The 21062-nt window shown below is 40.3% G+C and overlaps 2 protein-coding genes across 3 annotated transcripts; one reads left to right on the top strand and one right to left on the bottom strand.

Annotated features, from left to right (window-relative positions):
- The first annotated feature begins 1011 nt into the window (after positions 1 to 1011).
- LOC133734856 (myosin-2) lies at positions 1012 to 12439 on the top strand. 2 transcript variants are annotated; one of them, XM_062162459.1, is made up of 23 exons: positions 1012 to 1996; positions 2346 to 2447; positions 2547 to 2690; positions 2781 to 2931; positions 3054 to 3081; positions 3245 to 3413; positions 3594 to 3657; positions 3791 to 3804; positions 3893 to 3977; positions 4937 to 5040; positions 5197 to 5335; positions 5916 to 6031; positions 6130 to 6282; positions 6373 to 6462; positions 6604 to 6681; positions 6981 to 7139; positions 8009 to 8212; positions 8449 to 8654; positions 8744 to 8879; positions 9050 to 9179; positions 9436 to 9518; positions 10445 to 10633; positions 11455 to 12439. In XM_062162459.1, the coding sequence occupies exons 1-23, from the start codon at positions 1601 to 1603 to the stop codon at positions 11869 to 11871; spliced, it is 3357 nt and encodes a 1118-aa protein (XP_062018443.1). In that variant the 5' UTR covers positions 1012 to 1600; the 3' UTR covers positions 11872 to 12439. The 2 variants fall into 2 exon arrangements, with proteins under 2 accessions (XP_062018443.1, XP_062018442.1); XM_062162458.1 differs by having other exon boundaries at positions 9430 to 9518.
- A 251-nt stretch (positions 12440 to 12690) lies between these two features.
- LOC133734857 (chlorophyll a-b binding protein 3, chloroplastic) lies at positions 12691 to 14149 on the bottom strand. The gene is made up of 3 exons (XM_062162460.1): positions 13931 to 14149; positions 13675 to 13836; positions 12691 to 13334 (listed from the first exon to the last, which is right to left on the bottom strand). Exons 1-3 carry the CDS (start codon positions 14036 to 14038, stop codon positions 12825 to 12827), a joined length of 780 nt encoding a protein of 259 aa, XP_062018444.1. The 5' UTR covers positions 14039 to 14149; the 3' UTR covers positions 12691 to 12824.
- Between the last annotated feature and the right edge of the window lie 6913 nt (positions 14150 to 21062).

Here is a 21062-nt window from a genome sequence, read left to right as displayed (position 1 = left end):
ATATCTGCTATCTTGAATGTCAAAACATATAAGAAGACTAACCTTGAGAGTTCATGTTGTCGATAAAGTGGTGGCTGAGGTCTTCTATTTTCACTAAGACGGAGTCCTCTCAATGGGTCATGGTTATGTATACTCAAGGTATAGTTAAAGCAGGGACCAGGACACTTATACAGTTATACAGAGAACCTGCATGAAATATCTCCCATAAAGATTTTTTTATGACATACCAACTTACCATAAATAAATAAGTATAGGATTCTCAAATATTCAACATTCTAGATTACATGTTGAATTACCGGATTTGATTCACCTCATTATTTGATCTTCAAGTAAGGCATACAATTAGTGTTAATTAATTAATTCATAGTGAGGCATTCACAAATGATTTTTATATATGACACCTTATAAGAATGGCAAGTTGACAATGAATTTATAATATTTTATTACCTGTACTTAACGTCATATTTACGAAATACTATTTCTTTCCACGACACACTGTAAAGTCTCATTTTGGAAAATTGCCTATTCAACTTTTATTTTCTGAAACCTATGTAATCACAACGGGGCCGGTAAAAATAGAATTCTAGCCGATCTAGAAAATAGAATGCTATTTCCAGACCAAACCCGTCCTAATCCAAAAACCCCATAATTTCCCCATTAACAACAGTAGTCACTCTCCAAAAGCTTGTCACTTTCTCTGCTTCTTTTCAAAGATTAGTTTCGAAATTCGTTAAATTATTCCTTTATTTTATTCTTATCCGGATCCAAACGGCTCTCTCTGTTAGGTAGCCATTTTTGGACGCCAGCTCAGCTTCCAAATTCAAATTTCTCAAAAACAAAAAGAAAAAAATCCAAAATTTCTCAAAAAGAAAAGAAAAGAAAAAAAAAAACCATCCTTTAAAGCAACTTATAATTAAACTATTCCAATAATTTCGTAAAGCAAAAAAAATTTAAAAAAGGAAATAAAATTAAATTTATATACACGTTCCATCCTCCACCCCAAAACTACGCTCCAAATTTTCATGTTTCTGAAGAGAAACCACAACAGAAGAGAAGAGAGAGAGAGAGAGAGAAGAAAGAAGAAGAAGGGGTTTCTGTCAACAACACCAGCTTTCTTTTCTTTTTTCTTCTTTATATTTCTCCAATTCCATTTTTTCGCTTCGCTGTTTTTCTCAACAAACTTAACCTCCTTCCTTTCTTTCTTCTTCTTCTTTCCAAAGCCCCTCTTCGTAACTTACGCTTTCAGTATCAGAATCCCCCCCCCCCTAAAACGTAAACCCCTCGATTTCGCCAACCTAGCTTTCCAGTTGGTTTTTCTTGATTCCAATCGAGTAAAAATAGCACATTTCTTTAAGCTAAAATTGAAGATTGAGCTTTGGAGGATTTGATTTTCGGGGGGGGGGGTTTTTGTTCTGCATGTGAGAGATTTTGGAGGATTCGAGAGGGGGAATTTGAGTGGTTTTGATCCTAGGGTTTTTCGGGTTTGTGTGTGAATTCGCAATGCGGGATTAGAATCGGTGAGGATTGGGAGTTTGAGAGGTTGAGATTGAGAAATTGAGGTTTTGGATAGAGTGAAATCGGAAGCTGGTAGTTGTTGAAGATGATGGTATCGGCGTCGCCGTCGATGGTGGCGAGGAGCTCCTTGGAGGAAATGCTGGATTCGCTGCGGCGGAGGGACGAGGCTGAGAAGCCCAAGGAATTGCCGCCGGCATTGCCTTCCCGGCCCACTTCCAAGGCTCGGCTGCCGTCGGCGCGCCGCTCCTTGCCCAACAACTTCAATGCCGAGACCTTAATCCGGTCGCCGGAGTGGGCCCCCAGTGTGAACAAGAGGAAAGAGAGGGATTCCGGGGTCAAGAGATGTAATAATTTTGGTGTCAAGAAGACGGAGAAGGACGCGGTGGAGTCGCCGTACGTTGCGTCGGAGGAGCAGCTTCAGAGCCGGCAAAAGGTGGCGAAGTCCGATTGGGGTGACAACGTTGCTTATTTCATCATGAAGGTAATTTAGAGCCTTAGTCGCTCATCTTTGTTAGTTTTCAATTCCCTACTGAATTTTTTTTCAGTGTTAATATTGGAGTTTTTGGTGTTGGAGTAAATATACCATCCTCCAAAAGAGTGGAATTTTGCTGTTTTGAATGTTTGGTGATGGGTATACCCCACCATGTCTGATAAAGCTGGCTTATTTTGTTTGCGAAGATTCACCGGAATAGATCTGTTTGGTGATTTAGATCTGCAGCTTGCATTGAATTTGTCCTTCATTTTGAATTGATTATTGTTGTACCTCTCGTTTCGACTGTGCAATTTTATGATGTGAAACCTGGATTGATGTTGGAAGTATTTTGTTTCAGAAACTTAAGGTTTGGTGTCGGGGTCCTAGTGGACTATGGGAGTCAGGAACAATACAATCAACGTCCGGGGATGTGGCATTTGTGTCACTTTCAAGTGGAAATGTAAGTTACATCAGCCTCATTTATGTTGTTTTCAACTATTATAGGTTCTTGTACAACTGTAGAAACTTGAGTCGTATTGCCCATGTTATGTGACTGCAGGTAATCAAAGTGCCCAGGGATGAGCTGCTACCAGCAAACCCAGATGTTCTGGAAGGGGTGGATGATCTTGCACAGCTTAGCTATTTAAATGACCCTTCTGTTCTTTGCAATCTTCAGTCTAGATATTCGCAGGACATGATTTATGTAAGTATGGTTTTCTGTTGTTCATGCTTTCCCGTCAGATTCATGTCCTCCTTCTACTCTCCTTCTCAATTTTCGTCTTTGTTTCTGTAGAGCAAAGCAGGGCCAGTTTTGATTGCAATGAATCCTTTCAAAGATGTCCAAATTTGTGGAGATGATTTTGTCACAGCGTATAGGAAGAAACTTGTGGACAAACCTCATGTTTATGCAATAGCAGACGCTGCTTATAATGAGATGATGAGGGGTGTGTAACATCAATTTTATTTATCTGTTTTTGTGTTTAATTGCTACTTTATCTGGTGGCATCCTTTGACCTGTGTGTAACACATTTTTTATTCTTTCCTTGCTGTAAATTTTATTTTGCAGATGATGTAAATCAGTCCATAATCATAAGGTTAGATACTATTCAATTTGTTATCAGTGTATTAGGAGCTTCTTATGGATATTTTCCTCCCCACTCGTGTGTAGTGTTATCCTATACTAGACTGTATTGAAATCTGATTAATAATCAGAATATAGTTTGCCATGGAGAGTCATATAAGTTTTTTCTCTTACAGTGGGGAAAGTGGAGCTGGGAAAACGGAGACAGCAAAAATTGCAATGCAATACTTAGCTGCTCTTGGTGGTGGGAGTTGTGGCGTGGAACATGCAATCCTTCAGACCAACTGTATACTGGAGGCATTTGGAAATGCAAAATCATCCAGAAATGATAACGCTAGCCGATTTGTAAGTTAATATTATTATTTTTTGTTGTTGCAGCCCTGTAGTCATAAATTTACTGTGCTTTCAAATTATAATTGGAACTTGGTCATTTATTTCTTGATATAGCCATCCTCTTTCTCCCCATTTTATAAATGAGATCTGAAGGAATGCAGCTTGGGTAATGTTATTTCTAATTTACTCCAGGGGAAGTTGCTTGAAATTCATTTTAGCTCAGTGGGAAAAATATGTGGTGCTGAAATTCAAACCTGTAAGCTTTTTAATCTGCATACATTGCTGTTTGGTATGCTATTACCTGATTATCATTTCATTAACGCTAACTGACTTGATTTCACCACCTCATGTACGTGTGGACACCATTGGTCTATCTTGATTGTGGACAGTGTTTCTAGAAAAGGTAGTTAATTTGCCCTGTATCAACTCAAGCTGGTAGTTTCATTGTTTTAATGTGCCTTCTCTTATATTATATTGTGTCACGTGAGCAGTCAAGAGTGGCTCGACTGGAAAATGGTGAGAGGTCGTACCATATCTTTTATCAACTTTGTGCTGGTGCTCCATCAATGCTTAAAGGTAGGGAAGTTGTTGTTTTTTTAATTATTCCATTCGACCTTCTTAGTAGTTTTAGATGCTGTATAATCATTCCCTTACTTAGTTTGCTTATCTCAGCATCTGTCACTATTTTCTGGCGAATCCCCTAAACTTTTTCCTAAGCTATGTGCTATTTATGTAAACTAGAAACACCACATCCCCAATGGTTGTCGGATACTGGATAGTTAATTGGAGTGGGTGGTTAAGCAGTTGTGGGCTATTTTTATTTTTGTGATTTTGTACTTTGACATTGTTGAACATGACTACTGTGATTTGTTTTATAGATTTTTTTTGATATATTTTTTATATATATTCAAAGGTCATTATCGTCCATTTTCAGTTTTGATTGACAAAATATATTCTCCTTATTATTAGTTTAGATTAAAGACTAAGAAAATGTCAAAGCATAAGTTTGAGAGTCTATATTGCTGACTATCTTGTCGTATGGTCCATGAGCCTTAGCTTATGTGTCACATGATGGGGTTGGGTGAAGCATAAATCTTATATTTAGTCCTCTTGTTAGCAAACAAAGAACACTAGCTGTATGGTAGTTGGCTACCTGATATTCTGGCCCCTTGGAGAACCAGCTGTTTTCATGTCAAATAGTATAAGAAGTTAGACTGCAAAATATGTTTGATGACTTTTTCCCAGGGTTAGGGAGTCAGGTATGAATAGCAGCCTTGAGATGACTTTTTCTAGTCTTATTGCCTCTTACAACTTGCTTCATGTAGTGATTTAGCAATCATCCTGATCTATGGCCTTACTTTTGTTTCATATCCAAGTTTAATAGGGTTCATATAGTTTTATGACAAACAAAAACCATATCTATATATTAGATCCTCCAACAGTGGCGTCTATTCTACTATCAACGTCGTCCATACATGTCGATTTGTAAAGATATTAAAAACATAATGCGACTGACTCTATGCTTTTGGTTGCAGAGAGGCTGAATCTGAAAATGGCTAGTGATTACAAGTATCTTAGTCAAAGTGGTTGCTTGGCAATTGATGGTGTAGATGATGCTCAGAAGTTTCACATGCTCATGGTAATTATAGGCAGTTGTTACTAATGCCAAGAAAAAGGAGAAAGTCGTTACAATTATCATTCATGCAGTCAATGCACCTCTTTTTCTGGTTTATTGCTTCTACAACTGAAGTATCACTTACCCCCTTGTTTTCTTGTTTTTCCCATATCCCCCCAGGAAGCGTTTGCTATTCTTCAAATTTCTGAAGAAGATCAACTACAGGTGTTTTCTGTGCTGGCCGCTGTGTTATGGCTCGGAAACATATCATTTCAAGTAACGGACGATGAAAATCGTGTGGAAGTTTTGGCTGATGAAGGTAAGATATATGTAATTGGCTTGGCAATAATTCTATGGGATATCTTTCATGATGCTGGTTCTGATGCAGTTGCCTTGCTGGCTTTGGATTTTTGTTGATAGTTATAACTAGAAAGGCAAGGTTTTCTGTTGGGTTATAAAATCAATAACAAGAAGCTAGAAAGGTATTTTCAGGCCTAAAATCTACATATTGATTGAGCAGTGCTAGAATGTTGGGCACATATTTATGGAGTTTATAGGTTTAATGTGTCCATAGTGATCTTAAGCCTTGGGCTTTTGAGGCCATAGAGTAAATAGCCCAATTCAAAAAAGTAATCCAGAAAAGGAAGTTTACAAATAATGGGATTATTTTTTGTCACAAATAATGGGATTTCTGAGGACAGCATTTTAATTTCAGTATCTAAAGAGATGCTTAAATTGTGTTTTCACATTGTTAGTAGTGTTTTCCCTAGTGTCTGGTTTTCATTTTGGGATATAACCTTCTGCTGAAGTCAGACACATATTACCTCCAAGGGAACTGATTAGGGAACTAATGGATGTTTACATATGTGTAACTTCTCTTTGATTTTTCTTTTTGGCAGCTATAACCACTGCTTCCAGGCTGATGGGATGTAGTGCCCAGGAGTTGATGCTAGCTTTATCCACCCATGACAATGCTGTTGAGGATAGTATTGATAAGAGATTGACGTTGCAGCAGGTTTGTTGAGTACTGAACAATCTGTCTCTTCATCCCTGACAGCTTCTAAATGCACCAATACAGTGTAATAAGGAGCTTATTTATTCTCTTATGTTCAGGCCACTGATGCAAGGGATGCATTAGCAAAATATATCTATGTGAGCTTGTTTGACTGGCTTGTAGAACAAATTAACAAGTCTCTTCAAGTGGGAAGATGCTGTACTGGGAGATCCATCAGTATACTTGATATATATGGGTTTGAGTCACTACAGGTATAAAATTATAAAAATGTAATTTAATTTTTGTTGTAATACTTTGAATGAGTTTTGTATATTTACAGATCTTAATGCCTCATTTTTCAGAAGAACAGCTTTGAACATATGTGTACTAATTATGCAAATGAGAGGCTGCAACAACATTTCAATCGCCATTTATTAAAGCTTGAACAGGAGGTGAGCATCTCAAATGGAAATAGATTGGGGATTGCTTCTCTAATTTACAGCAAATAAGCAACTTTAGTAGAATTATTTTGAGGTTATTTGCTATGACCAAAAATATGAACTGCAATGTGATATTTGTTCTTTTATTTTCAGGAATGTGAATTGGATGGGGTTGATTGGACTAAAGTAGATTTTGAAGACAACCAAGAGTGCTTGGATCTCTTTGAGAAGGTATTTCAATGATTTAAGCCTTGTACTTCATTGACCCACTAAATTTCATTGGGAGTTAGTTAGATACCTCTACAATGTAGTATCTCTGGCTTTTAACTCTTCTCGTATAATTTGTAATAATTAGAGCTTTCTTTAATTGCGATTACCTTTGTTATATCTTAGTAGAATTTATATTGCACGTTAGCAATAGAGCAATTACCCTGAGTTTTGTACTATTAATCTCATTAATATTTTTCTTGTTTAAACGGCCAAAGTCTTTGTTTTGATCGTTAAAGCCACTTGATTCTCTGTTTTCACAGAAACCTTTCGGGCTACTATCCTTGTTGGAAGAGGAATCAAACTGCTCAAAGGCAACTGATTTGACCATTGCTGATAAGTTTAAGCAGCACTTGAATGGGAATTCTTGCTTTAAAGCAGAGAGAGGCAGATCTTTCAGTATTCGTCATCATGCTGGAGAGGTTAGTTTCTGCTTGAACACGTTGACAAACTTCAACATTTATAGGGATAGAAGCACATAAATCGTTTAAGTGACTCTGGAGAAGTTAACAATAACAACCACTGAACTGTTGAATGTGATAGACTGATTGTGAAAAAGAGAGATTTGTGCAACAATTTATGGTGGTCATTAGGCACAGGATTTTTTATTTTTTTTTGGAAAAGAAACCATAAATATAACGGTGACTACAATATGTAGTTGAATCATTTTAAAAATTATCAAAATTATTGGTACTGAAGCATGCTAATCCAAATGTTTGGTTTTCCATAATTCATACATGCAATCCTAATAATAAAAATGCGAAGGAGGGACATGCTGACTGTGGTACCTGAGCAGGCAGTTGGGCATGCCTGCTCAAGATGCTGGTGGAGATAATATAACTAGGTTTTTGGTTGGAGTGCAAAGAGCGAAAATGGACTGGGGGATTTTCTTAGGGTTCTCCTCCCTGGCCTTTCTTTTTGCTTTTACATGTTTTAGGCATAAGTGCGTCATTTGGCATTGGGGCTTGGCCTTGGGGCCTTTTGCAAGAGGCATGGCATCTTGGTTCAAAGTGCCATATGCCCTTTTGGGAAGATCACATTCCTGAGAAATGAATGCTTTTCTAGGTTGTCTTGCTCAAGGCGTCTCTCAAGGGCACCTTGAGAACATCTATGAGATCATTGGTCCTGATATCTCCTCTTCGTTTCCCTTCGTCTTCGGCCTACATTGGAATAGGATAACATGAGAGCTAGAAGAAAAGCATATTGTTACAGATTCTTGTTTTTAGCCATAAAAGTGAGAATGATTTTCATAAAGCCTACGTAGTGATACTTACATGTGATATTATATTAGGTTCTATATGACACAAGCGGCTTCTTGGAAAAGAACAGAGATTCTTTGTCCTCTGTTACCATCCAGCTCTTGTCATCATGCTGCAGTCAGCTTCTGCGATTGTTTACCTCCAAAGTGCTTAAGCAAGTCCAGAAACCAGCAGCTACGTCTTGCCAGATGAATGCACTGGACTCTCCAAAACCAAGTGTTGGTATTAAGTTCAAGGTACATATGCTTTGCACATTTTCTGCCTGAAGTGTGAGTAACTTTTGCATGTTTAGATCAGAAGTCAAAGGTATGAATTTTGTATCAGTAAAATGCAACATTAGGAGATAATTTTTGAATAATCTGTGTGTGCTAAGAAAGTTACAGTATTGTAAAATATGTAGTAGTATGCTCAGACGAAACTTTTAGTGTTCTTCAACGCTTAAAGTATATCATGTGTTCATGCATGCTTGTAGGCCCAATTATTTAAACTAATGCACCAGTTGGAGAGTAGCACACCTCATTTTGTTCGCTGCATAAAGCCAAATAGTAAGCAGCTTCCTGGTGTGTATGAAGCAGAACTTGTTTTACAACAGCTCAGGTGTTCTGGAGTTTCAGAGGTTGTTAGGATATCACGATCTGGATATCCCACTAGAATGACACATCAAGAATTTGCAGGAAGGTTGGTGTAAATGAAATGCTGGGTTACCCTTTTAGTTTTTACTGATTTTCTAAACTGCTGAGTTATCTCTTCTCATGTGCCATATTTAGGTATGGGTTCCTGCTTCCAAAGGCCACTGTTGCTAAGGATCCATTAAGTCTATCTATTGCTGTTCTACAACAGTTCAGTTTCCTCCCTGAAATGTACCAAATAGGCTATACGAAAGTGTATCTTCGAACAGGGCAGGTAAGCATTTCTTCTGGTTTCTTTTCCTTTTAGGTTACCATAATGGATTCTCTGGCTGGCTATTGAATTCCTATTTTATCGAGCACTGGAGTAACATATCTTTCTGTGGTTAATTAAAGTTTATTTTGTCTGATGCTTTCCGTAATGCTGTTGAGTGTTGTTGTTCACAGATTGCTGCATTGGAGGATAAGAGAAGTAAAATTCTCCGAGGAATAATTGGTGTTCAAAAGTATTTCCGTGGTTACTGGGCTCGCCGTCATTTTCATCAAATTAAGGAAGGAACCACAAAATTACAATCAAGTAATGCATACTTATCTTTCTAGTTTAATTTGGTTGAGATTCTTTCAACATCACTTAATATACTAGCATGTTTGATTGGATAATTCTTGCAATGGAAAAAAAAAAATCAAACAACTTTGGGCTATCTCTTTGGAACTTTGTACTTTTTGTAGTTCGTTATTGGATTAAACTTGAATTCGAGGCTACAACTTGCATTAAGGAACAATCACTTTGGCTACTTTTCAATTTTCAATGGAATTTTACTTTTAAGATGCAGATGTTCCTGGTGGAAATGCTGGAAGGAAAGCTGATGCTCTAAAAACTAGACGGAAATCCAGCAGGAAGAGTTCTGAAGTGAAGGTACTTCTAAGAAAGCCCTTACTTCCTTGTGAAAATATATTACAGTTTGTTCTGCGAGCCAATCCAATGAAATGCTCGATTCTTTTCTATCCTTAATGGTTTTCTTTTGTTGAGCCTTGGGTTCCTCATTTGTTTATTATTGTTTCAACCACTTCCTTCATGTCATAACTTTTTGCCTGTAATCAGAGTATAGACAGAAATTTGACTAGTTATTACCCAATAGATTTTCTGAAAAGTTTCAAGAATCCTATTGTATATGCTCTTTCCAGGATTTTAGTTCCTTCTCAATTTCTCTTTTACCCTGTATTTTTTTTTCTGTTCAACCGCATTTATTTTTCTTTTGCTTGTGTATTTTGAAATGTAGGGCTCTCTTATCTTGAAATCTTAATGCTAAAACCAGGCAGAAATTACACAATATTATTATATTTTTGGGTTGTATCACCCAATTCTTGATTGATCCCTTTTAACTTTTGTCTAAAAGGTAAATACCTGTCCAGTAGGTATATTTTTACTTTTCCAGACCCACATAGAACAATATAAATATATCCAGAAGAACCAAAGCACGTCCACTGGCTTTGATCTTGAGTTTTCAATTTGAAGTGAAGTGGATTTCTAGCGGTTTTGACAAGAGTCTTAGAGAAACTGTTAACCCTTGGTTATGAAATTTCAAGATTCCACTTTATAAACTTTTACTAAGGCTCTAATAATTACTGCCTATATCTGCCTTTTGCTTTCTTTAGTATGTTTTCTTTCAATATGGAGATATGTTAGGACTAGGAACTGTGAAATTGCTTTGAATACTCTTCGATCCTGGTAGACTTCGCCTTTTCAACTACATTTTTAAATAAAAAGCCCACATTCTTATTTTCTTAAAGTTCCGAAGTTTAAAGCTCCAGGCACTGAAAGCGGATTTTTTTCTTGAGCAGGACATGCCTTCAGAATTAGAACAACTACGAAGGCGAGTGCTTCAGGCTGAGGCAACTCTGGAGCGAAAGGAAGAGGAAAATGCTGAGTTGCAGGAGCAGCTACAACAGTTTGAAACAAGATGGTCAGATTACGAGGCAAAGATGAAATCAATGCAGGATGTCTGGCAAAAGCAGATGGCATCTTTGCAAGTGAGTTTTCTTGTGCTAGTTTGTTGTCAACTTTGGAAACTATGCAAAAACAACATTATACTTAATGAATTAAAAGGAACCGTCATATAAGCCGAGATTGGGGGAAATGGTCCTGCTTGTATGGTTGTTGCAATTTATCCAATCAGTCTGTTAAACTAGTCGAGTCTCGCTTTGGTGGATGCTAAGACAAGTGCATTTTAAGGAAATGAATAAACCATTTATGGCCTGATAAGACCGATGACTGCTATAGGCTGCGGTTTTAGAAACAACAATGATGTTGATGAGCAGCCCATTGGTTTTTATGTTGCATTCTTAAAGGGCAAAACCTAAATGCTTAGTTAAGGTTTATGTTTGCCTAGAAGAGAAAGAAACTACTGGTAGTGTTATTGAGTTGAGCTTGATGAATTGTTTTGCCCAAACCTTAGTCCTAAAATTTTGGGCTTAACATTTGCACATTCGTAGAGGCACGTGCTTGAATTTCATATTTTGTATATTTTTGTCTCGTAAGAAGAGAATGGATGTCTCCTCATGGCTGATTTTGACAAGAACATTATGTGAAACTGGTGCTGGGTTCTTTGGAAAGAATCTGGTGAACTTGAACTTTGCCTTTCTATACTTCCCAGATTTCAAGAACTAGTATTCCAGTTCTCCTAGTGAGCTTGAAATTTGTCTTAATGTTTACACTCCCCGAATTTCCAAACCTACAAATCTATCTGACAATAAGGCAGAATACACCATCAGAAAGTGTCAAAATATTATTTATTGAGACTGAAAGGACTACCTGTTATGACCCAAGAATCTTATCTGTAATTATTATGCAGGTGAGTCTTTCTGCAGCCAGAAAGAGTCTTACTTCTGACAATACAGCTTGTCAACCTGGAAGAGTAGATGTTTGTTCACCTCGATATGATTCGGAAGATGCGCTCTCAATGGGATCTCGGACTCCTGGTGCAAGCACACCTATCAATGGGGTAGCGCGTGAGACAAATGGTACTTTGAATGCTGTCGGAAATTTGGTGAAGGAATTTGATCAACAGAGACAAACTTTTGATGATGAAGTGAAAGCTCTGATTGAGGTAAAACCTGGGCATCCTGATGAAGAACTAAGGAAACTTAAACACCGGTTCGAGTCATGGAAGAAAGAGTACAAGGCAAGATTACGAGAGACAAAGACAAAGCTCCATAAACATGGGCATTCAGAAGAGGAAAAGAGGCGAAAGAAATGGTGGGTTATCTAGATTTAGATGATCATCATTGTGTGCTATGGACCAAGAGTGAGATACTAGGAGGATGACTGGAGAAAGTAAATCTCTCACTTCTCTCATTACTATCCCTGTTCATAAACATGGGCATTCAGAGGAGGAAAAAGGCGAAGGAAATGGCTGGGGAATGATAAGTGCAAGATCATCCTAGAATCTAGATTTAGATGATCATCATTGTTGTGCTATGGACCAAGAGGGAGATACTAAGAGGATGACTGGTGAAAGTTATTCACTCAGTAATCTCTACCTCTCCTTGTTCAAGAGCTGCTCTGTTTATACATATGGTAGTACATATTGGTGAATCGTGGTGTGGAGTAGTTTAGGGAGAGAAATTTGTATATCTACCAAATTTTTGTGACTTGGTGGGAACATTGAGAAGCATGTGCATAGCCAATTAGGAAATTGTTTAGTGATTTCAGCCGCAATTCCTTCTTTGAGTAGTTTAGGTTGTTTGTGTATATTCTGTTGTCATTGTTGTAGTTTGGTACCATGTAGATCTTTTTACTGAAGATGTGGAAGGTAAATGTTGATAGTTCCCCCTTGATGGAGTATGCTTTAGTGTATTTCTAACACAGAATCCATATATAACTATAGAATTGTCTAATATATCCCTACAGGATAAACAGTTTCCACCGGATTGGTTCTATGTTAAAAACTTTTACCTTAAATGAATAGGTTCGTTTGTGTTGTTTATAGGCCTTGGTCTGGGTGTGATTTTCTGGTTTGTAGTCGTGTAGAACACTAGAACCTATATTCATTTACGTTTGAAATTCCAATGCAAGTTCTTGACCAATATTGATCGGAAAGTACTGATGCATACAATGAAGTTTTAAAAAATCCGATGGCAACTTGTTTATAAGTACATTCACATAAAGCTTTCGATTCAATTAGATTCACAGACAAGATTAGATGTCGGCCTCAAGCTCGATTTACGATCCAGGCACAAACTTGGTGGCGTAGACCCAAGCATTGTTGGCTACAGGGTTGTCAAGATGGTCCAAGACGTTCTCTAGGGGACCTTTACCAGTGACAATGGCTTGGACAAAGAAACCAAACATGGCGAACATGGCTAGTCTCCCATTCTTGATCTCTTTCACCTTGAGCTCAGCAAATGTGGCAGGGTCATCAGCAAGGCCCAGTGGGTCAAAGTATTGGCCGCCGGGGTACAGATCATTGCCCTCTCCAACTCCGTCTAGGCCGTTGATTCTGAATCCCTCAACAAGTCCCATGAGAAGGACCTGGGAGCCAAGAACTGCTAGGATGCTCTGAGCGTGGACAAGGTTGGGGTTGCCTAAATAGTCAAGACCACCTTCTGAGAAAATCTGAGCCCCGGCTTTGAACCAGACTGGTTCTTTGAAGTCCACTCTCACCCATTTCTCAAGAACTTCTGGGGTGATGCAGCCGAATGCTCCGAGCATTGCCCACCGCCCGTGGATAACCTAGAGTTAATATAACAAAATTATGTGAATTGTCATGATATTATGTTGGTTGCAAGTGAATCAGATGTGTAGTATGTTATGTTGCCCATCCTTGAATGAGAGACATCAAAGTACTTTGTACATAATCAATACCGGAAGAACTAGAGCATAACAAGGCTTTCAAAGCAGCTAGCAAACCAAAATTAAAATAATTATTGTTCAATACCAATTTCTTGATTTCATTCATACTCTCTCTTTATGTAATATATATATATATATATTAATATGTTTGTGTTAGGGTTTTTGTCAATTAAAATCACCCATTGATCATGACAAGAAGTAATAAGAGTGGATGAAGTACCTCAAGAGCCCTGTTCTTAGCAAAGGCCTCTGGGTCAGCTGACAACCCTGCGGTGTCCCATCCGTAGTCACCGGGGAATTCTCCGGTGAGGTATGAAGGAGTCTGAGCAGAAAAGGGTCCCAAGTACTTCACTCTGTCTGGTCCATACCACAACTCATTCCCCTACTCATGTCACCACAGATTTATTAGCCCAGTTCAAGAAACACAGAACTAGCTGATTATACACATAATTAAGAGTTGGAAAGAAGATACATACCATGGTGTATTTCCCAGGTCCCATGGGGACAACATCCCTAAGAGAGTTGGAGTTTGGTCTAAGAAGAGTGCTGGAGCTAGCAGTTGCTGCCATTAGCATGGAGGCCATGACTGTCAAGCTTTAACTGATGATTTGATCAACTTGTTCTAGCTCTGAGGAGTTGGGAATTCAGTGAAGCTTGGATGTGAGTAGAGATTAAGTGGGGGTCTGTGTTTATAATATGGAAGCTATGGGTGGTCGAAAACGAAGGAGTTGTAAGTAATATTGGTGGGATCCAGAGGGTTTGAATAAACCAATGAGAAGGCTTCAAAGGATCTCACGCATCTCCAACTCATATCTTTCTATCCACATTTTATCTTTGGCCTCAGAAATGTGTACTTGACTTGTTTGGGAAAAGATACAATGTGTGGCGCACAGAGCTGATGGTTGAACCAGTTGTGGCTGTGAATGGATATCTCAGATTTATGGGGCCTTAAACAATATGTGGCAGTGAGAAATATGAGAGCAAGAGGAATTTCATTTTTCACTCAGTAATACTGGGTAGCTCGCCCGAGTGATGTTGCGGATTTGTGTTTTTTTATTTTAAATTTTATATGCGATAAAGTAGTAATTGTTGTAGAGAAACTGAATTTGAGAGGAATTTGCTGTGTATATCTCATTGATAATAGGGGCCTCTTTATATAAAGGATTACAATGCATAGAATCTCAATCGTACAAGGAAAGTAATCGTACATTGAATAAGAATCTAGCTAGATCCTTCTAATTTAACCCTATTACCACTAGGTCAAGTAACCTAGAGTTTGGGCCAAACACATAAAAGAGAGATTTCCTTAAACACTCCCCTTGTGTTGCCCAAACGCAGTGCTTCTCTCGTTGCCTCGTTAAAAACCTTGCCGAGTAACAAAAACCCAGTGGGATAAAAATAACCTCGGTCGAAGGGGAAAAAGAGCACAACACACCCTTCACGTTTCGAGACCATACATGTAGACATCTCCCCCTGATGTCTGCATCTCCCCCTGATGACTACGGTCATGGGAGTTCGGATAACTTCCGTAAACGATGCTACCAACATGTTTCTCGAAAGTGGAATTTAGGCAATGACTTAGTGAGCAAGTCTGCCACACTGTCCTCAAATTGAACCTAGTTCATTTTGATCTTGAGGAGAGTCTGTTGTTGCTGATTAAGCTTGGTGTTGTCGCTTTGATGTAGCCTTGCTTCATTTGTTCAAAACAAGCTGCATTATCCTAAATGCTCGTAGGCTCATCTATGGTAGACTTCAAACCACAATTGTTCGAACATGCGTAATTATGGATCTAATCCATATACATTCACGAATCTCTTCGTGAAGAGCAATAGTCTCTGTATGGTCCGAAGATATAGCGACTAGGGTCTATTCTGTAGACCTCCAAGATATCGCAGTCTTTACCCATGGTGAACACTTAACCAGTTTGGGAATGACCTTTGTGTGGGTCAGAGAGATACCCAGCATCAGCAAAAACCTTCCAAAACGCTAACTTCGTTTTGGGATGGGGAGAAGGGACGCAGGCCAGTGTTGGCGGCGTTCCTGGTGTGTGATGGGTCCGAATCCATCATCTCTCTGTAGGGATAGAACAAGCCCATATCAATCGTACATCTCAAGTACTGAAAAATATCTTTTACACCAATCCTAGTGGCGTCGCATTGGCGCAAAGCTATATCTTAGTTAACAAGCTTACTGCAAATGAGATGTCCGGTCTTGTGCATTTAACTAAGTACAATAATGCGCCTATTGTACTAAGTAAGACACTTCTGCCTCAAGCACATCCTCATCATCATCCTTTCGACGAAGAGGATCCTTTTCAGGATCAAGACTACGGACGATCATGGGGGTGCTTAAAGGCTTGACCTTGTCAAAATTCCTAAGCATCTATCGACACGATGCTACAGTTCCAAACCGAGACATAATCGTGTTCTCCCAAAATCCTTCATCTTAAACTCGGATTTCAAATGTTCAGCGGTTTCCCTTAACTCTTTAAGGGCTTCTAATAAAGATCATGTCCAACATGAACCGCGATAGAATCCTAAACTTGTTATGGAAACGCGTGGGCATATCCCTTCCCAGTCAAGTAGTCACTTTAGTGAGCGTTTCAACCTCTTTGTAAACGCGCTCCGTGGTCTAGAGCCACTTGACTAGGGTAAATGAAGTTCACCATGAACCTTCATGTATATTCCGTATCTAGATCCCCATAGAGATATGTAGTGACCACATTTGTAAGCTGCATGTTCAGTTATTCGGAAACTACCAAACTGACAAGGTAGTGGAGTACAATGACATCCATTACGAGAGAATATGTCTCATCGTAGTCGATTCCAGGGCGTTTTGTGAGAAGCCTTGCGCCATAAGGCGAGATTGCCATCTCTTTTTGTCATCACGCTTTCTAACGAAGACCCATTAGTCAATAGGTTTTATGTCAGGAGGTGTTGGCATCACTAGCTCAGAAGACCTTCCTCTTCGTTAGAGAATCCATCTTAACCTGGAACGCATATTTCCATTTAGGCCAAATCTCTCTACGTTGGCATTCATTCATCAACGGAGCGTGGTTCGATATCATCTGACTCAACAAACTCATGCGCAACTACATCATCAATTATGATGGAGTTTCTATCCCACGTCTCATGTACACTAGTGTAATTTTCATAGAGCTCTATATTCTCAGGAATAGGGTTCTAACGTTGAGGCGTCCCCCAACGATAACCATAACCCGGAAGATTCTCATGAGACGGATTTTGAGTGTCGATGATCAAAGGGTTGGAATGTACCAAAGTATCCTTCGAACTCACGGGCCTCCCACGCATCCTAGCTGGGGCCATGGCCTATAACGCTAGAGTACCACTCTCTTTGGCATTGGCGCCATGCCTACCTCTGTGTAGGGTGGCGCTACGTCCTCTCGTAGGGACTTCCATCCTTGCGGGCATGTTTGCAGCATAATTGTGTGATCTCGTCACTTTAGTAGGGATCGAGATGAGACATAGTGGGGACAGGCCACGACAATTCTTGTCGTTCCTGCTGAACATCTGTGTTCTTATCTCCCCCTAACGACGGGAAGACTGTCTCATCAAAGTGACATCCGCAAATCTAGCGGAAAGGAGATCGCCATGCAAGGACATTAAGTGGCAGACGATTGTTGGAGTCTCAAATCCAACTGAGTTGCTCATTCGTCTGTAAGGACCCATTATAGAGCGCTGTGACGGCGCAATTGGCACATAAATGGCACACTCAAATATGTGTAAGTACGATATTTGTACCCAGTCACTAGCTGTAACGCAGAGGTAGATTGAGTGGCAGTGGGTTGTAGACGAATTAGCGTAGCTGCATGCGATATTGCATCACCCCAAGCGGATATAAGGAGGTTGGTGCGCATTACCAATGTCCGGACTTCCATCGTAGTCATTTCCGCGAGACCATTTGGGTGTGCTCATGGGAATATGATGTCCAACATCAGTCCCAAATGCAATAACTATCGAAAGTCTTCGATGTAAACTCACTAGCACAGTCAAATCCAATTGACTGAATAGGATGATTCGGGGAGTGAGCCCGTTGTCATATGATGTGTGCTAGGAGTGTTTCATAAGCAGCATTACAAGTGGACAATGGCACAACACGTGACCAACGTGTTTGCATATCAACCAACATCATGAGATATTTAAACGTCCGCAAGTTGGTGGAATCAGTCCACAGAATCCCTACGGATTCTATGTAAGAACATAATGAGTATTGTCATATCATTTTCATAGGACGGTCTCAGTCCTAATTTTCCTAAGGAAGTGGTTTTGTAAAATGAGCGAGAGGCCTTAGAAGCAACCAAGGAGAGTTTTGGTTGGGCCTGAGCGTTTGAAATGCATATTGAAGCAAAGTTTGTGACTACATCACCCATCATGGTGTCATGACCATGGGAAGTGGCATCCATGGCGTCATGGCCATGGGTAGCGCCATATATGGAGTTGTCACAAGGGACTTGGGCGGCCATATGGCGCCCCAAGACAGCTGCAGCGCCAGATGCTGCAATTGTTGCGGTCTTGCTAAGTCCAGGAACCAATTTTTGATTCTTGCTTCATTTCGCTCGAGGGTGTCCATGTGAAGTCTTTTGTAGACGGATCATCATATCATGACCAGGGTGACTTATCCTGTCGAGACAAAGCCAATATGTGTCTAAATCCAAGAGATCTTCTCTCATAACTTTATTGGATTTAATAGCTCGAATAGTGACATAGAGTCCACTAGAGAGACACATAAACTTCTCTAAGATGCGCATTCGTTCGCAATCATTAGAGGCATTGCAAAGGAACTCAATTCTGTTCTCTACATGCGTTTTCGCATGGAATCCGTTGGCTATCCATAGGTGCGAGTTGCCCTAGGAGCGTAGAGAGTTTCTGTGACATTAATCAAGGTGCCATTTGGCAAAGAGAACTTGGGCTATTCCATGTCCTTGAATTAATACTGATGGCCCAGCCATCGTAGTCACAAAGTAACATGCTCATGAATCAAAATGGAGTCATAATGAAAAGAACTCAAAATTTTATTCATAAGCCAACGGAGTACATCATTGTCTCTTAACCATTAGGAGAATCTAATCCAAATGCTTAGCTAATGCAAAACAATGGTAGTCGTCTAACTTCTTTCGGTAATTCCAACGCAAATGTGACCAGGTGAGTAGGGAGATGTCGGTGGAGCAAAGCTTGCTTAATTACCACTTATCTCAAAACCTTCCTAGACATCACATTTACATTGAGTACGCCTACTTTGAAGAAAGACTAAACCATAGGCATCTACTACAAAAATAATATGGCAATTGCCTACATCTCTTGGAAAATAAAGACTTAAACAGAATTGGCGATCTATTGATCCCAGCCAGATTCGTAGTCTTCAACCCTTCAATCTAGATCATCTTGGTCTACATAGTGAGCTTCTCTTGCTTCACAAATATGCTTTGTAGGCGGTGACAAGTTCTTCACGAGCTCTACAAATGTGTGCCCAATGATCAGACACTCTACATTGAGAACATACATCTCTTTGCTCAAACTCCATGATTGAGTCGCTTTGAAAGCGTCATTAAGATAGCTCTTAGTGTTGGTGGAGCCACCAACATGGCCAGAGGCGTTGCCTCCCTCTCTCTTTCCACGTTGACCTCTTCGGTTCCGTGTTCGCCTATTTTGGCGATTACCTTCCCAAGTAGAGCGATTATATGGACCAGAAAGTCCAGAAGTATCCCTAATGTTAGGGTTTTGCTCTTGGCGCCTTCTCTTAGGGACACGACTATAATTGGATTCCGAAATATGCTCTATTTCCACGGATCTTGAATTATAGTTCTTCACAAGGATGTTGTCATACTTTTCAGTGATATTCATAGCTCCAATGAGCTCATGAAACCTTGTGATCCGTCCTGCAGTAACATCAATTCGATAGTTCTTAGCAACCATCAATGCAGAAACGGGGAAGGTAGAGAGAGTCTTCTCAATCAACATCGCATTTGTGATCTCTTTACCACAGAATTCCATTAAGGATTTAATGCGAAGTGCTTCCGAGTTGTAGTCAAGAACTGACTTGAAATCATAGGAGCGGAGGCTATGCCATCTCACTTCTAGGTCAGGAAGCAAGGAAGGAGTCACGGACGTTGCCAAATCTTTCTTCGAGTGAGACCTACAGCCTTCTGGGGTCTTCTTCATTCATACACTCGTACTAGAGCGAATCATCCATATGACGAGTCATTAGGATGATGGCTTTCGCCTTATTTGCCTCTAAGGCTGCTCTATTTGCTTCCAAAGCTTGAGCTTGCTCAACAGTTAGCACGTCCTGGCTAGGCTTGAGAATCGTATCCAGGATTCCATCGGCCTTGAGATGCTGGTGGACATCACGAACCCACATGTGATATTCAGAGCCAGTTGTTCCCAATGGAGCAAAGTCCAATTTGTTCAGGTTACTCATCCTGAAAGAGAACAAGAAATTAGGGTTAGTTTCGGAGCGTGAAAGGCTACCACGAAAACATATAAAATTTCTGAGCGTAGTCGCTTCCAAGAAATTAGGAATTTCCGAGCGTAGTCGCTTCCAAGAAATTCGATTCCAAGAGGGGTTGGATTAGATCGAAACAATGATGTGTGTGGTCGATCGTTTTCTTCTCAACAAACTCTTAAGTTTGGGGGACTCTACAAGCTCCAAGCTTGGAGTGAGCACGAACCCCCACAGTTCGGCTTTTGGTCTCCCCTTTGAAGAAGAAAGGGGGGGTAGAAGAAGGGAGGTTGAAAGTCCCCGAGAAAAGAAGAGAAATTGAATTTAAAAACGGGAACGTTTAGTAAAAAATACCTCTAAATAAGTCGCCGGGAAATTTGGCCGGAAAAAGTCGCCGGAAAGTGACCGGAAAAGGTTGACCGGAGTTTACCGACGTTGACCGAGGTGCTGACGTGGCGGCCGGTTGCTGACGTGGCGCCGGTTACTGACGTGGCGCCGGTTGCTGACGTGGCACTCTGACCTGACGTGGGCTGCTGACTGGACGCTTGCGTGAGCGCTGACGTGGCAGGCTGACGTCAGTGGGCTGAGAGGTTGGGCTTCAGGTCTTCTGGGCCGAGCTGTCTTCTCCTGCTGTTGGGCCGAGCTGAGTTCTGGGCCTAGGGTTGACCAGATATGGGCTCGGTTGACTGAAGCAGAGGCAGATGATGTAGGCGGCGGTTCGGTGGTTCAGTTGCTTCAGGCGGCCGGTTCGGGCGGTTGCAGGCCGGTTCGGGTGGTGAATTTTCGGCTCCGGTGATCTGGGGTCAGGCTACAGCTTTTGATGGAGTATGGAGGCAGTAGGCTGTGAGGAAGACTTCGAACCGGGCAGAGAGGTTTTCGGTATTTCCGGGGGCCGGTTCGGGTATTTTCCGACCGGTTCTGGGGGCAGCGTCGCCGGTTTTGGGCTTCTGGAGGTAAGATCTTCAAGGTGGGCGGCGGAGGTTTCTGGGATTTGAAGGCTACAAATATTAGGTTTCAGGTTTAGGGCTTCGTGCTGATAACGTGTTGTAGAGAAACTGAATTTGAGAGGAATTTGCTGTGTATATCTCATTGAAAATAGGGGCCTCTTTATATAGAGGATTACAATGCATAGAATCTCAATCTTACAAG

This window comes from Rosa rugosa, chromosome 2 (assembly GCF_958449725.1).
Source record: "Rosa rugosa chromosome 2, drRosRugo1.1, whole genome shotgun sequence".
Classification (NCBI taxonomy): Eukaryota; Viridiplantae; Streptophyta; class Magnoliopsida; order Rosales; family Rosaceae; genus Rosa; species Rosa rugosa.
The sequence above is the reverse complement of the archived record's forward strand: the minus strand, read 5'-3'. Positions and strand labels throughout refer to the sequence as shown.

Coding starts and splice junctions, on each gene's coding strand:
- LOC133734856 (XM_062162458.1), top strand. CDS start 1,601: ATGATGGTATCGGCGTCGCCGTCGATGGTGGCGAGGAGCTCCTTGGAG. Junction 5,336..5,915: donor GGAAGTTTTGGCTGATGAAG/GTAAGATATATG, acceptor TCTTTTTGGCAG/CTATAACCACTGCTTCCAGG. Junction 9,519..10,444: donor GGAAGAGTTCTGAAGTGAAG/GTACTTCTAAGA, acceptor TTTCTTGAGCAG/GACATGCCTTCAGAATTAGA.
- LOC133734857 (XM_062162460.1), bottom strand. CDS start 14,038: ATGGCCTCCATGCTAATGGCAGCAACTGCTAGCTCCAGCACTCTTCTT. Junction 13,837..13,930: donor GACCTGGGAAATACACCATG/GTATGTATCTTC, acceptor TGACATGAGTAG/GGGAATGAGTTGTGGTATGG. Junction 13,335..13,674: donor CTAAGAACAGGGCTCTTGAG/GTACTTCATCCA, acceptor TATTAACTCTAG/GTTATCCACGGGCGGTGGGC.